General features: G+C 36.5%; 1 protein-coding gene across 1 annotated transcript in view; it reads left to right on the forward strand.

Moving 5' to 3' along the window:
* The window catches only part of LOC132130338 (junctional adhesion molecule 3B-like), a 328210-nt gene that overhangs the window by 286086 nt on the left and 24583 nt on the right, over positions 1–17541 (forward strand). Inside the window, exon 2 of the mRNA XM_059542024.1 lies at positions 533–660. Within this exon, the coding sequence (XP_059398007.1) occupies positions 576–660 (85 nt within the window). The 5' untranslated portion in view covers positions 533–575. The remainder of the gene's footprint in view (positions 1–532; positions 661–17541) is intronic.

The raw sequence follows: 17541 nt of genomic DNA on the forward strand, positions 1-17541 counted from the left end.
CTTTATTTCATTAATAGTCCATAATAAATTTTTATACGTTTACGATTTGAAGTACACTGCAAGTGCACAATCAAGCACACTTCTTTTTTTTTTTTTTTTCTTTCTTTTTTTTTTTTTTTACAAAGGTAGATATTGCTGTAGCCTATTTGATTATAAATTCTCTTGACCCGTGTCTCTGTGAAATATGATAAAATAATGAGAAACTAGACTGGAAATATGGAAAGTCATTTCGATAAGTGTGATATAAAGTTTAAAAGTTTGTAGAAACGTCCATTGATCCATCCATACATCATCAGACAGTCTGTCATGTGTGGAAGTTGAGCGGCAGTGATTCTCAGAAATAAATCGTAAACTCTTCAAAAACATGACGTTCGGTTCCAATCGGAACTGGCGCAACTTCACTGACCAATCCCTAAAAAAAAGCCTGAATATTCACGAGGACGATGCTGTTTGTAGTCATGGAAACCCAACACAATAGGTCGACGTGCCTCTCTCTCTCTCTCTCTCTCACACACACACTTCGGTCGGTGAGCTCGAGCCCTCTCCATCCTCTCCTAAAGCCTCTGACTTTGCGCATGTTCAGGCAAACTGAACATTTCATCGACTCCAAGATGGCGTTAACACCACTGGCTTGCGTTCTGCTTCTCCTTTCCATGCAGTGTGAGTACGCATCCCCTTACTTTTATACTTTCTTTATAGAAGAGGCAAAAGTGACGCGCATCCTGGTGTTTGCCAAAATGTATCAAAGTTCTTGAAATGTGTTTGAGTGAACATCCTGTTTCACAGAAGTGCTCGTCTCTTTAAGACAACTAAACTATTGAGCTATGCCGTTAGCTCCTTTAGATGAGTTGTTAGATGTGACTGTTGAATCCAAAGTGGGATAAAAGTAACGTTTTCCGTTGGAAGTGACGTGTTGTGGTTGTTTCGCGCTGGAATGTTTCTCCTCGCGAGCTGAAGAGTGTTTGTCCGACTGTCCAGAAATAATCCGCACGCCTCTATAATTCCTTATTCTATATGTTTCATGAGTTGTTAACGGGAATATTAGATTTGATTTTTAAAGCACAGGCTTTATAATCCCATAAAACACGCATAGAAGGTTGTCCTCGTGCTGTTTTGTTTCGCTGACTCGTTCGGCTGAGTTCTTTGTTCACGCTTTAGAAGTTTTTGAAATGATATAAACAAATCAGGACTGAGTGGTGTTTTGATGTTTTAATTTTTTAATTTTGCTTTTTCAGAAGGATCACGCGTTCGTTAGTTTTGAGTGTTTTAAACGATTACACACTGTTTGAGTGGAAGCGGAGCATGTTTATTAAGAGATAACGGTTTTCTGCCTGAAGTGTTCGCGAGAGGGGATCAGGCGCCACGCTGTAGCCGTAGCACTCGCTTTGATTTCTGCATTTGCAGCATATTGCCTTCAGCACGCAAAATACTCCAGCCTTAAGTTTAAGGCTCGGGGAAATAATTTAAAAATGGCATATTTTTTGTCCGCATCTTTTGAAAAGTCGGTTGAAATTTAACCACAGGCTTTAGTCTAGACCAGTAGCTCAATTAAATTCATTCAGAAGACTGGACTGAAAATAATCAGTAGCTGTTGTGAATCATTCATATTGACAGTTTGTTGAACTCGTTTCACTCTTCGGTACATAGCCTATGTAGTTTTTCTATTTATCTCTCTTTTGTTTGAATTAAAAGTTGTATATTTGACCTTTTTGTTGAGGCTCTTGTAAAAACGGCCCATGTGCTGCTGGGCTTAATTACAGACTAAACAACAATACTGCTGGTAAATCGGTGTTTTGTTGTACATAGGCTACTAAAATTTTATTTTATGTAAACCCTGATTTTCCCCTCATTTATTTGTTAATTCATTTATGAAAAGGAGAACAATGTTTAAAATCTGTTTTGCAATTAGATTTGGCAAATTCAGCAGTCACTTAAATCTATAAATATTTATCTGACTGTAAATTAAAAAGGTAATGCTTTACATTACAGTAAAGTTCCCTTTGCACTGCCACATGTGCATGCCTCACTGTCCCCTTCCTTTCATCTGCGTACATAATGGATGTCCATCTGTGAGACACTCATAAACAGAAGGAGATGCAGATGTTAGCAGGATTATTTTTAATGTAAATTATTATTTATTTATTTTTATTATTTATTTTTATTATTTTTATGTAAATAATTATGTGAATACATTGCAGCTAATGTGGAGTGTGATTTTAAGCAATTTTAAGCATAAATCTATGAGTTCCTTGGAATTTCAATCTGTGTAGTGCAATTTTTGATTAAAGTTGAGTTTAAGTTTAAGTCACCTCATTAACAGAACAGTCGAAAGTCTTTGCCTAAAGCGGTTTCTCTGTGGTTTGTTTTGTTATACCTTATATGTTTAAAAGCCTGTGTCTAGTCTCTGGAGTGTATTTGTACAGTGGAATCTCTATGGTGTCTTTTGCCAGCACTTTTGGTGCCAAGTTATGCTTTAGTGGACAGGATAAAATAGATTCAGGAATAGTACAAAGGTTGAGATCACACATTTTAGATGAACACTTGGACGAGTGGTAGCCTTCCATTTAAGTCCACAGCAGACGCTCCAGACTTTGGAGAAACATGGTTTCGTAAAACAATAAAACCTTTTCACCATTATACCTATAAAAATGCTGATAATTATCTGTTCTGTTAGTATTTCAGATTAAATACAGCTTAACATGGTGAAAAATAGTGAAAGTGATAGCTTGTCCCTAGAAGGCTGAGTGTGCTTTCTCTTCCACCCGCTGCTTCCTAGCAAATGGCTTTCTGGGGGTTCATGAAAAGCATGTTGGACCTTCTGGGCATGTCTGTCAGTTACAAGCTGACATTTCTGATGTTTTCAGTAAGCGACAGAGAGAAATATGCACAGAAAAGAAATATGCACACCCAGGGCTGTTATGGACAAAGACATGTTGCCCTTCCATATGTGCTTAGATTAGTTTTAGTTGTAAGGTACCACATAAGAAAAGTATGTTGTAAACAGCATCTTGTGTTCCTAAAGGTAGTTTATCATCACTGTATAGTGATGGGAAAAATTCCAGATGGGGGGTCCCAGCATTGCAATGAAACATGCTGAGTCTTTGAGCAACAGGAGAATGGCACATGTCCGGTCGGCCAGCCGGAGTAACCCAGAGTAACATGCAGAAACAGCTGAGCAGCTGTGGGTGCGAGTGAATGGAGGACCCCAATGTCACAGAGCAGAAATATGTCCCATTCAGCCCACCACAGATACTCAGCATTGAGAACAAATGTGGAATGCTCACCCACAAACATAAGTCTTTAGATTTCATTCAGTTCATATGTGTAGGAGGTGAAGATGATTATAAAAGTGTCAGTTGAGTCTGAGACATTTAGCATTTTCAGGATTTAAAAACAAAGTCATATGTGTTAAAAGGAATTCTGAGTGATTCTTATATGAAGCGGAAATGCCTCTGAAAGAAACATAAAAGATGATTTTTTTTCTTCTTCTGTGCTTATCCTGCTTTTATTAATTTGGAGCTTTTGGTAAGCTGTGACAGATGCGGAAGAGAAAGCCTAGAACTAACAGATTCGCAGGTCAGGAATGGCAAGCATGTGCATTCCCTAAATGTCAATAAGACTTCCATTTATAAGATGGGCATTGATAAAATAGTTCCTGACTGCTGTGCTGGATATACTGGAGCTCATGCTAAGGAGCAGGTTTACTGACTACTGAATCATCAGTGAACTGACTTTAGCTGGAAAAATGACTCTTTGTTATTGTCTCCTTGCATTAATGACAAACTATTTTCCTATTTGACACTAAAGTTGCTTTGACACAATCAGTATTGTATAAAGCACTATACAAATAAAGGTGACTTGACTAGTATTATAATTGATATTGTTGTCTTATACTGTATTATTTAATGTATTCTTTGTATTTTACCTGTCTTTTTTACACTTTTGTTGCAGTGCATTATAAATAACGTTTATCATTATTATAATGTTGGTAATTTAAGTTGTAGTAACTATCTGTCTTGTTAACTTTTGGAAATTGGGCAGTTGTGTGGTTACCTCTGTACAGAAGATGTGGTTAGATGGTTGGTGACTAAAGTAAACACTACTTTGGCACTAGCCTATATGAGCAATGATTGTTCTAATGATAGGTAATATCTTACTTGTCAATTGACTTGGCTTGTTAAATAAGTTGCATTTAGCATGTGCAATGTTAGGTGTTGGTTTTAACTGAAATACACAAGAATAATTGGTCCAGGACCAGAATTGAATTGTTGGAACAACTTCCATTCCCATTTTATTTAGTAATAAAGTTAAAAATTATTTGTGTTTATGCTACTAATGATTGATTTTCTCTAACTCAGTAGGTTGTTGGTTGAACATTAGATGTTGTTATAATTATAAAATATTGTTGAGTGTTGAGGCCACACATTATTTTTTTAATCATTTTTGTAAAACATTTTTCAAATGTTCTTTTCCACAGAAGAAAAAAAAGGTTTGATTTGGAATTCATTTTGGGTCATTTTTTAATCTTCCCTTTTAAATTAAATATGTTTTTTTATTATTATATTAGATTTTTTTACTTTCTCATGACTAATATTTCTTAAGCAATGTTCATATAATTATCATAATAGATAAATAATGATTGTATATTGCCTTTTCAATTGCTTGTTTACTCAGGATACAGCTCTTCTAGTCTGGGTGACGATTTGAATACTGAAGACCGTTAAGACCATTTCCTGTCACTGATTTCTATCTTATCATATCCTTCCGAAGGAAAAGACTGTGTCTGTGCACATACTTTCCTCAGCTTTGTCTTTGCCATATGTTTTTTTTATCAGTTGGATACTCTCGGCTTCATGCAATAATTATTAGCCAATTTCAGTGACTGAGATAATGAGTGTCTCTTTCCCCTTCAATTTTCATTTTCAAATCAACTTGATTGACGTACAGAGAGAATTCAAAATTAATTATTAGTTATTATAATTATTATAGCTAAAAACAGAAACAGATCGTCTGACAGCTGCTGGAATCAAATGTGCTCTCTATGGAAACAAGCCATGTTTATCAGCTCAGAAATACACACGACAGTAATAGTTTGGATAGAACTGAAATTCTAATTGTGATATTTTCTTTTCATTTTATATCACATACAAACTAAGGTGGCGCTAAAACAGTATGCATTTTTGCTTTGCACTGTGCTGCTTTTTCCATTGATCTTCTATGTAAACATGTAGTTGTGCTTGTGTCTGACGTCTTTTGCTATGTCTGCCGCATAACACACCATTCTAAAAAATGCACTGCTAAACTTTTATTAATTCCACTGCCCTGCATCTAATGATGTGTCTAGGACAGTAAACAATTGGACATAAGATTTTTGTCTCGGTGAAATAGAGTGGCTCCCAGCTGTAACATCTGCTATTTGCAAATTTTTTATTTGATGTTCCCTATCATGTGTACAAAGGTTGACAGATAGAACAGACTTACTCCTATGATTCACCTTGGTGGCAATGATTTGAATAAAAAAAGGTGATAAAAAAAGACCTGCAAAAGCATTTGTTGACTCTTCCAGCAGAGGTTTTGAGGGAATAAGATGATGAGCTTGACAGATTATCACATTTCTAAATGTGATTATCACATTTCACACAAGCAGAAGCTCATTTTTGAGGTTAGTAACTGTGGGAGATGATGTGTGGCTGTACAAGAAACTCCAATACTTGGTAAGAAGCTCTATCAACAAACAGCTCATCTGATTGGATTTATTATCTCTCCATCGAATTACTCTTTGTCATTTTTATGACTCAAGTCAGACCCGCAAACAGTCAATCATAAGAACAATTTATGACCTGCTCGACGGCCCACTTTTTCATTGGGATCGCACAGCTGTTCACTAGAAAAGAGAAAATCTATTACCCTAGCCTATTTCATATCAATTTTTAACGATTTCCATTCATAGCACCTTTAAGCCTATATATTTTAAAGAGCAATAGCTGCAATTACCTCTTAAACTAGTGCAGCACTGCCTCAAATGTGCATCGAAGAATGATTAAAGTTGATGAGTTAAGGCAACATAAACAGAGCAACCTTAATGAGAATCTTTTTTGCAGTGTAACTCATCTCTGGGTTAAAATCCACCATTAGCACCAGATTTGTTGTGTGTGTTGTGTGTAACCGACTGGTCAGATTGCACTGACAGATTGCGCTCAGACCATCTGGCAGGCCGGCGTTAAGGCCACCTCATAACGCTTCTCGCACTTACTTGTTAAGTTAACAGGGATGAGTTTGAATATAAAACCAGGCAACCCTTAAAGCTGAGCTTGAACTTTTTTATAACAGCCATAGGCTAATTAGATTTATTTCAAGATGCCATCTGATTCACAAAATGCTATTAAATCTGAGCATCTGTATTTATAGATTAAGATAAAACTTCAAAGTCTTTAGCTGAGTCGGATTAGTATTATTATAGCTGCCCCATAGACTGTACGCAGAGCAGTCTGACAAAATCAGAGTGAAAATAAGTTACTATTTAATACAAGCTTAATGGTTTTGAAAAGGATGTTTGATGCCCCCAGTAGCCTCAAAACTTTAATGAACTTATAGTATGTGCAGAGTACAGCTGTTGGGGGTTTGAGAGTGTGTCCTGAACAAGTAGGTGCCTGGGATATATTTGTCATTATGCCTTTCCACCCGGTGGCTCAGAGCTGTGTATGTATGGTTATGTAAGTACAGTATATTTAAAAGGCAAAATAAGTTTTTGGCTAGTGCTTTTATGGATAATGCTGTTAAGCAGGCTTTCTTTTTTCTGATAAAACAATACAGTTGTTTTATCATGACGCCAATTTGTAGGCCAATGAGGAAAGCTCTGGAATTCCAAATGAGCATTTGTGAATATAGTGGTTGCAAATATCTGAGAACTATGAAAATTAAAGGGATAGAATTACAGTTGATTAAAACCGGTATGACGTTCTTTCTTCTGTAGAATACATAAGAATGTATTTTGAAAAATCTGTTTTTTTTTTTTAATTGTTTGTTTCTGTCCATACAGTGAATGTCAAAGTTGTTTTGGACCCCATTGACTTTTGTTGTACTGGAAAAAATTATCTTCTTTTGTATTCCATGAAATCAAAAATGTTAATTTGAGTGATATTTATTGTAAAACTATACTTTGCAATTCATGTTTGTCTATGATTCTATAGCATAAGTATCATGGCAAAAAGCTCATGGCTTGTTTTCTGATATCTGACGGTTATACATAGCAGTTTGTTCAGGGTGTCCCAAGGCGAACATGTTATCTCCGAGATTTAGCCTGTAGCAGACAATACAGGCTGCGTGTTTACATAAACTCTGCATATCAGCATATACCAAGATGACCTTAAAAGGAGTCGCTAAGATAGCGGGCATGAGACGCTTCCTGCAGGAAAATAATCAGTCAGTAGCCTTTAAGAAGATTTGCTGAGACTTAAGACGTCCTAATAATGTGCAGAGATACGGAAACAATGGCAGAATGCTGAATGTAATTAAAAGATCTTACTGTAACTAACCAAAGTGGAAAAGATGCTGTTGTTATTGATGTTTTCTGGAACATCAACGCAAAACAGAGTGCAAAAACAAATACAGAACGAATGTAAAGGTGTAGCTTTGTAACTTTGGTTTTATTGGTTAGCAAAATATTTAATATAGTTTCATGGATGTTCCAGTATATATCAGTGTAGCAGTGCTTAGGCAAGATACTTTTGGATCTGGATTATAATTTTGTTTGTGCTAGCCTTATTGTGCAGCATTAAAATTCTGTGTCTGTTGTACTTGATCTCTTCATTGGCAAAGCTCTGGGAGTGTGCATGGCCTGGGGGATGTTCTCATAAATAGTATAAATGATTGGCTGTAGCAGTTTTTTCCTAATGAAAATTCATATGATCATTACTGTCTTTTGAAGTATTGAACTGCAATGGCATTTGCGTAATTTGTCAGAGAATTTCTAATTATGCTGATGTTTAGGTTTAACTTCTGTGAAGGTTTGTTTCAATCATTTGCAACACATAGCTTTTTTTTCTATTTTTGTGTGCCCAGATTTTTGTTGTTGTTGTCTAAAAGATTTTAACAAATGAAAAAAAAAACCATTTTTATAACAGTTTACTGTTTTATTTTACTAGTATTTCGTGTTTTTATCATGATGCTGGGCACTAATTTGGATCAGTTTATTGTGTTTAAATTCAAAGCACTAAACTAGAAGAGGATGGATGCCACATTGTCTGAGGTCGTATTGTGTGGTGCCTAAATTACAGCTTCGCTTTGTAGTTCTGTGGACTGAAGAACAAAGAGAACACTGATGTGTGGCTTCTTGAAATATTGAAACATAAAGCAGTAGAGAAAGAATAGTGACAACAAATAATTTATGGCAAAAATAAGGCCGAAGAAGTAACACAAATAATGCTTTTTTTTTTCGCTTGGCCCCTTGAAAGTATAGGGCAGGCCCATATAGCCAATGCTCCCCTAAAGTTGAAAAAAGATCCTTTTTCTTTCTCTTTTCCACAGCAAAAGCACAATGATCTTATGGTTCTGAGCACATTCATGTAATTTTCACTTGGAATCTCCATTTTTGAGCCGATGAAAATGCCACAGATGTACTGTGAAATAAATTCTCTGCTTTAGAGTCATTCATGCAGAAGTGGGCAACCATGCAGCTTTATTTCATATCAGCACCACTCAAGATCACTCCTCATATGTCTACAGGCAGCATCCTATTGTTGAGGGAGAATATTTACACAAGTCAAAGACCATTAGTGCGATGGGAACTCCAGATCTGAGGTAGAAAATGTACTTATTCTTGGATAAGTTTCCTCTTAATGCTGGATGTTTGAGCTTGCCGTATTTCAGGAAAATGGAGTGCAGTTGTCTATCAGAAGTTACACTTATTATGGGTGGGGTTAATTATATATATACTGCAATCCAAATTTGAGATTCCAAAATGATGGTAATAGAGTTGACTGAGTGAGAGATATTTTCAGCAGTTGAGAAAATACTACCCCTCGTAAAACTACCCTCATTAGTGAGTTTACATTGTATTCTCTCTGGGCAGCAAAGACTTAAAGCAGATAAGCATCATGCAGTCGGGTCTAGATGCCGAGGCCGCCGCCAGGCGCCGCCATTTGTGCCATTTAGAATTTCAGCCGCCGCCAGCCAATAATTTCCTAAGCCAAATTGAGCCACCATCTGATAAAGTTTGGCTGAGCCGGCTAGAATTATTTGCATCATATAATAATTCTATCACATAGAGACATACACACACACAAAATATATAAACAATACACGAGATCTATTTTCCCACTGGTTTCATAACAGCACCGTCTTGTGCTCGTTGCTACGATACACAGACTCACAGTGAATTGACAACCAATTAAAATTGCTCGTTTTCCGTGCAGAAGAAGCGATGCATTTTTTTTTCTCGCACTGAGGTGAAATGGCGGAAAGAAACAAGCAAGGTAATTTTGATCTCACTTCTCACTTACTTTCCTAATTCCTACGTACTTTTTTTTTTATATACTTAAGCCTAGCCAGACTTTTGTTAAATCTTCAGGGCACGGTTGCACAAACACAGAGGTGGGTAGTAACGAGTTACATTTACTTCGTTACATTTACTTGAGTAATTTTTTGGGGTAACGAATACTTTTCGGAGTATATTTAAAGATGGGTACTTTATACTCTTACTTGAGTAAATTTTTGGGGAAAAATCTGTACTTTTACTTCGTTACTGTGGGCGACGCTCCTCTCGTTACTTTATCTTAATGCAATAAATGTTATAAATGCTTCAGTTTATTCCAAACGCGCCGTCTACTTTTCTCTGGGCAATGAGCGATGCCCATTCGCGAATGATTCATTCTTTTGAGTCAATTCTGTTCAAAGGCTTGATCAAACCAATTGGCAAATGAGTGAATTGGTTCATGAATCAGTTTGAATGAGTCGTTCAGTTCCCTGCCGCACGCGCTGAGCGTCTGAAGTGGTTCACTCGGAGTTGTAACGTTTAAGAACAGAAAGAGCGTTGAAAACGTGGCTGGAACTGCACTGAATTGAAATCTGCAAAGGTTATTATTTGCTAGCGATGGAGATCCTTATTAGATGAACACCGCGTGTGCTGTCTACTGTTTAACAGGTAATAACTTGGGCTAAATTCGATTACAGTACACGATACCACTGTGACATTAGTTTGTTGTACGTGTGTGGCTTATAACAGAGGGGAGTCAAGTTGAATGCAGCTTCCAAAAGACAAAACATAGCCGATTAAGATTTTATTAATTTTAATACAATCTCACTGGTGCAAGTACGTTCAGCGAGTCATATTATCAGCTGCTAAATTCAGATCTGTGATTGCTTGCTGGCGCTGAGCCAGAGATAGATGCGTTTATACAGCGCTGCGCATTATAACAAATCACACATGATTCTTTTGAGCTTATTAAAGCATTGGCCAATCAGAGGTGTTCAGATGAGTCATCGCTAAAATACCGGTGCTTCCTTCACTCGCTCACTGACTGAATACCTCTTTCTGGCGAATTCTCTCGCAGGAACAACAAAGTGCAGATGTGTGTACGAATCTTTAATTAAGATATTGATTTCATAGTGTTAACAGTTTCAGTGATTTTAATGGGAGTTTCTGAGAGTGATTGAAATCTAGACTGTCAGTGAAAATTATCTTTAATAATGTAAATGTTATTTTCTCTCTTTCTGAACAATGAAAGATTAGTAGCAATATTTATATCACATTAACTTTCAATGTTAAATTCACATTTAATATAAAGTCAGTCGTATTAAAAATATGTTATGGCATGACACCTATAGAGGGTTTTCACCTACGTCACGATTTGGTCAGTTACCCGGATGCGCGGCCATATTGGAGGTACTCGGATGTAAACAACGGCATGAATTGCACAGTTTATGTACTACTGAACACATTGTTACACTAATTTCTGATGTCTAAACCACGGGAACAACACATGGAAGCTGCAAAATCATATAGAGAAGGACTTAAAGCAGGAAAGAGCTCAACATTTTGAAAAACTTAAGGTAATATGTGGTAAAGATCTGAACGAGCTAGCTTCTCTAACTAGTCCTTACTTTTATTTCATATCCCGACATTGACTAACTTACGTTCAGATTGTCAGTCCAAAAAAAAAGCACATGAAATCTGTTTCAAGCTATACATCCATATGTGGTTTAATATCCTATTCAAATCACATATCAGGAAATCCACCAGTCTGAACGCTCTTTCGCGTGGTTTATGTGACTTTCTCACGCCACGTAAAATGTAAACATCAGACGTTGTTATAGGGAACATGCTGAAAGTCGCTGCCGAAACAAGGCTGTGTTGTTGCAAAGTGCCGGACGAGCAGAAAATTATTATTTTTGAAAAGTATTTTGAAACCGGCGCGGAAAAAGAGTTGTGCAAACAGTAACTTACCAGCCTCCTACAGTTCTGCAGCTCGAGACGCAGTAACTTAGTCCAGCGCGGCCAGAGCCGCCTTAACCACTGTCCGTGTGTTGAAAAAAAAACTTAGATTAAACACACTCGCAACTGACACACCCCAAAGCGGAGACGTTACAGCGATGCCATGCGCACTGAGCGGACTTTTGCCGCTGTAGTGGACAGGACACGCACTGAAAGGTGCGTTCAGACCGGACGCGAATAGCGCGTCAGGCGCGAGCGATTTCAATGTTAAGTCAATGCAAAGACGCGTCAAATTTAAATAAGAAAACATTTATATTGCAAATGCAATACCCCTCCATCAACGCAACATCATTGCCGTGTTGTCAAAGAGCTGCGTGGACACACAAATCGGACTTGAACAGTTGCAATACAGCGTGGACATCATTTTAGATAATATTCCAAACGGATACAAAGATAATCGGATTGACAGTGTGTATGTACCCATAGTTAACTATTTTACGTCAAAAATGTAGCCATAGATAATGCTTCATTTACACATGTGGCTGATGCTGTGCCTCTCTCTACCTCAAACACCATCTTTCATCAGTTTTTTGCACTCTTCTCTTTAACTTTCGGCAGTCTATAGAACTAGAAATGTTTTTTCTCGGTGCGACCAATGAGTACAGACCAAAACTTGACCATTTTTCAGAAGCAATAATCAGCCAAATTTGCGAGTCCATTCAGTTCAATGGCACTGTTTACGTTCAGTGCCTCCAAAATGGCCGACTTCCGGGTTGATGACGCGTCGTGAAAACCCTCTATATCTGTTACTTAAGTAAACAGACAGGGTTTTATAATAAATTACATAAATTGGAGTAAAGGCTGATGAAATATATACATTTATACACGCACACATACATTACATACATTTTATCTATATATCTAAATAAAAATAGGCTCAGTATATATGACCCAAAGTAACTAGTAACTAACTACTTGAGTAGATTTTTTATCCGATACTCTTTTACTCTTACTCAAGTAACTATTCAAGACTAGTACTTTTACTTTTACTTGAGTAAATATTTCTAGAAGTACTTTTACTTTTACTTGAGTACAGTTATTGGGTACTCTACCCACCTCTGCACAAACACCTGAATCAAAGATTGATGTTATGAACCAAATATTCTGGAACGGAGAGATTTATAGCACTGAACGTGATATTACTGCAGTAACAAACCACCGTTTCCACATTGCTAATTCACGACGCATGCTTCAGTGTACATTGAAGTGAAATGTGCAAAACTTTGCCCAAAATAATACTGATAACAGTGTGTGTTTATATTAAGGCGAGACACGGCAGGCAAAAACATAGTTTTTTTTCCTGGTCACTTTTGAGATTTTTGGATATTTGTCTTCAATAACATATCTTCTTTCAGACTTGTGGTGAAAAAAAGTCCGAAATACACATTTAGGTCTTTATTTTACTACACTTCGTCTGTTTGCGTCTGTAGATTTCTCATAAATTTAACAGTTTGCGTTCTTAACCAACATACTTCTCCGCGATCTCTGCCGTCACCCTCTCAATCATGCACCGTTTAGCTCTCTCTCTTCTGTACAGTCCTGTTGGATCCAAATATGGTCATTTCCTTTTTATCAGCAACCAATCGTGAAAGTAAAAAGACTGAATGCGCGATCTCATTGTCTGATGATAAATCTTTGAAGCCCGTTTTCTCAAAATGACCTTTCTCTCATACTCCAAGTCCGAAATCTCCACTTCAGTAGTACCTAGTTATATTATGAAGACATTTACAGAGGGATTTGTAAATATATTTTTCCTAGCCTGATATATAACATTTTGTTCCAAAAAACATGGTGAAAATCATTTTTTTTAAGGCTATTGACACAGTATATTCTGATTTACAGGATAACAAAAGTAGATATCCATAAATCCCTCTGTAATTTTTTACCATCAATTGTAGGCTATTTGAAAATGTTTAGTAGCATACAGACTACAAAATAAATATTTGCATACGTTGTGAAAGTAAAATCTGGTGTTTTCTTTATTACATTGTATTGCATTTTTTAGAAATATAGTGTAAGCCATGCATTGCTTGGAAAGATTGAGATCTAGTTAATCAGTATAACATAGACATCTGTAGACAAGAAGTGGCAGCTTCAGCCATTTGCAGCTATGAAAAATTTGGCGGCTGCAGCAGCCATTTAGGTTTTGGCTAAGCCGGCTAGCCAGCCAATAACTTCATCAGCCAGCCATTATTCTCAAAACAAATGGCTTCGGGCTGTAGTCGGGTCAGGACATTAGGCATTGGCAGGCATGCACATCTGGATCAACCAATTCATGTATGCTTTGCTACCTCAGTTTGCCCTCCAAATTGAATGTGTGAGGTAAAATGGCCTGCTCCATGAAACATGTCTTACTATCCTCATAGTCTGCATGTAATAATACCACCATGGCCAGTGCAGTTTATTTCATTAACTCATGATTCTTATAAAATGGTTCTCTATAGTAAATTAAAATCATGCAGCACAACCAGTGTAATTCTAATAAAAACAAATTACTCTTTTGAGCAGTTCCTTTTGGTGAATCGTTTAAAAACCCGACAAGCTTAGGAGTTTGAATCAGTCTAATGAGTTCTCAATCCAACAGGGGTGCGTTTCCCAAAAGCATAGTTGCTAACCTGTTAGCAACTTAGTTGGTTGGCAATGGGAAATTGTATTGCAACCAACAAAGTTGCTAACTTAGTTAGAAACTATGCTTTTGGGAAATGCACCCCAGAACAGTTACTGAATCAACATCAAGTTACCATTACCTCACATTACCATTTACCATTTAAATGGCCATTGTAACTGAACAATGTACTTGTGAATTAGAATCAAATCAAGAAATATACTTCTGGCTTAACCTCCACTTGTACAGTAAGAGTGGTTGTTTCCCTGATTCATTTAGGCTTGTAAGCATTCAATTTTCAAACTAGTGATTTTTAAGAAATAACTTTTTAATTAATCAAAACCATGTGACACAACCAGTGTAGTGCAATTCACAAACAAATAACTCAGGGGTCCTTTTGATGAATCGTTGAAAAAATACTGATAAGCACGTTTGAATCAGTCTGATTAATTAACTGATTCCAGCAGAGAGGTATCAATGTATTGACTTTATCAATAAAGTTAAAATTACCTCACATTACCATTACTATTTACCAGGGCTCTGAACCGGTTCAAGGAACGAAAACAAAAACTGGAAACAAATGAAATTTGGACAGGAACAAAACCAGAACCAAATCTAAATCAAAACTAAATCAAATTTTATAGTTCCGAACAGAATAGAAAATTTAAAATGGCCATTAACCGGTTAATATCGTTATTTTATCGTTCCGTTTAATATTTGAAATTTGCTGTCAACCAATCATGAATTCCAGTAGTACAGGATATGCAAATATGATGTTGAAGCCAGTGAGTGAAATGTCCGCTCAGCTGTGAACTCATCATAGGCAAGTCACAATGGCAATGCACCGCCCTTAGAGTTTATCTGAGGATAGTGTGAGAAGAATTCAACAGATCACACGCACCTGAAGTGCTTCTGTGAATGGAGAAAACAGAAGAACTATAGGATTACATAAAAAAGGAACATAGGCATATACACTAAATATATTTCACTTAAATCATATTGACGGATTAACGAAACGAAAGAAAAAATGTGCCAACGTTTTCGGAAAGGAAAACGAAACAGCAGAGAGTAGTTTTCTTTATTTTGCAAAAGCTTTACAGTTTAAATTATTTTGCAAAAGCTTGACAGCTTTGAATAATGTCTTGCTTCTGTAAAACCAACCAGCGTTGACCATCGCGCCGACGCCTAGCGCACACACAACATCATTTTGCTATATTGAAGCCTGTTCATTATCAAAATAAAATACAGTTAAAGAAAAACAAATAAACAGTTACATTGCTCCGTTGTATGAAATGTTGTGTACAGCGTGAGGTGAGTGTGATGATATAGCTGATGTGAAGGATGATGTTTTATGTCAATGAAAGTACAAACACTATATAATAAATCATATTTTAGCATCCAGATACATCGGGAACATGGAAACATTTGGATTCGTGCTGAATGAGACAGGTAGGCATCAGATTCACCTTAATTAGTTTTTTAGATTGACGTTTTTATAGCCTAAACTTTAGGTGATTTGTTTGGAGAGAAACTAATAACTGTTTTTATAATGTTTGTGAACATTTTGCATTAGACTACAGACATTTTAGCCTTCATTATTTCGGAAAGTAATAGGGCTAATAAAATGCGATGTGATCCGTGACTTGTTTTTTTTTTTTTTTTACTCTCAAAACACAATCTTATACAAGTGTTTTTTGTTTTTTAACAATGCAGCTAACATTTTTACATATCTTAAAATTACTTTGATGTCTTTAAAGTGTTGATATATATATATATATTTTTTTTTTTTTTATTTGTCCAAAATCTAGAATAGTTATTGGCTAATGTTAGATTTTTTTCCTTTATTGTTATATTATTATTAGGCAAATAATATTGTTTTAAAAAAAAACGTTATTAACCGGTATTTCTTCCACCCGAACCGGTTTTGGAACGGTAATAATATCAGAGGAATGCAGGAAAAGAAACTTTAAAATATTGATTCTGCTTGGAGTGAACCGATTGAATTTTTTTTTTCGTTTTCAAGCCCTGCTATTTACCATTTAAATGGACATTGTAAGTGAAACATACCCATGATGAATTGAATTAGGAAATGTCTATTGATACCCAGCTGTGTCTCCATGACAAGTCTCAGGTTGCCTCATGAAAGAACGGAGACTAAAGTGGTTCACTTTATTTGAATACTCCTGGCTCAAGCTCCACTTGTAAGTATAGTGAATTATTATTATTTTTTTCAAACTGGGCATGTTAACATCAGATGTGTCTGTAATGTCCATCTTTAATCACTGTGGCCTCCTGGGCCTTGAAAAAGTGCCAAAGCAGTTGAAATGTCACTGTTGGTAAATCATGAAGAATTGTGAGATCTCTGTCCAAGTTTTAATGCCGCCTCTGTGGAAAACCAAGAACATTTTATTATTTGAAATATGCTTCGTTTGTTTTTGCAAGTGCTAGCACATCTGGCAAATCTGCAAATGGGGAAAAGAGCAACAGAATCTGAGTACACACCCTCGCTCTGCTGCTACAGCCACATGATATCATGTGCTTTCCTCTAGTTGCATCAAGATATCAGTCTTTTACATCCTCCCACGGTCCACCGGAATGTCCACATTTGTTTTAGATGTCTAAGCAAGCGGATGGTCATTGAATGCTCCACATTTTCGCAGAGTGAGCAGAAGCAAAGCATTTCCCAAACAAGAGGGGATCTTCCTGAGCAGGTGATGAAGTGGTTCCTTTGGGGAGGTCACTGCTTGCGTGGTGCTCAGATGGTGAGCGTCCTGAGCCGTGAACCCCCCACTCTCACCCCACCTGTTTCACTGGAACATTCCTTCTCTGGTCACTTAGACGGCGTATGCGAAATATTTGAGTCTGAAGCATGCCATTGCAAACATTTGTTGTTTCACCCTAAATTGCTCTCTTTAAATGTCTCAGTTTTTTTTTTTTTTTAGAGAAACACAAGTATATATGCCATATTTAAGCAAACCTCTCACTGTTCTTATCTGTGGTAGTGTTGACACTCAGTCTCTGAGGTGTGATCAGTCTTGCACATGAAACTGAAGACGTTTATACATAAAGCTTCTCAGTGCAAGCTGGGAAATTATCACTGTTTATCATGGAATTTATATGAATATTTTGATTACATAAGAATATTATTCTTATGTAAAACACAAAAGTAATTTTGAAGCATCAACTATGAATGGGGAATGGAGAATGAATGCTTTAAAAAGGCCAGAAAAAACACCATAAAAGTATCATAAAAGTGGTTCATATGACATATGACATAAGTCTTGTCTTCTGAATACAATGTTTTTATTATTTAGTTATTTATATTATTCACTAAATTAATTTAAATTATACATTACTGTTCAAAAGTCTGGGATCAGTTCTTTATTAGTAATACTTTTATTCAGCAAGGATGATTTTAATTGCTAAAAAAAAGACGAATATTGCT

This window comes from Carassius carassius, chromosome 47 (assembly GCF_963082965.1).
Source record: "Carassius carassius chromosome 47, fCarCar2.1, whole genome shotgun sequence".
Classification (NCBI taxonomy): Eukaryota; Metazoa; Chordata; class Actinopteri; order Cypriniformes; family Cyprinidae; genus Carassius; species Carassius carassius.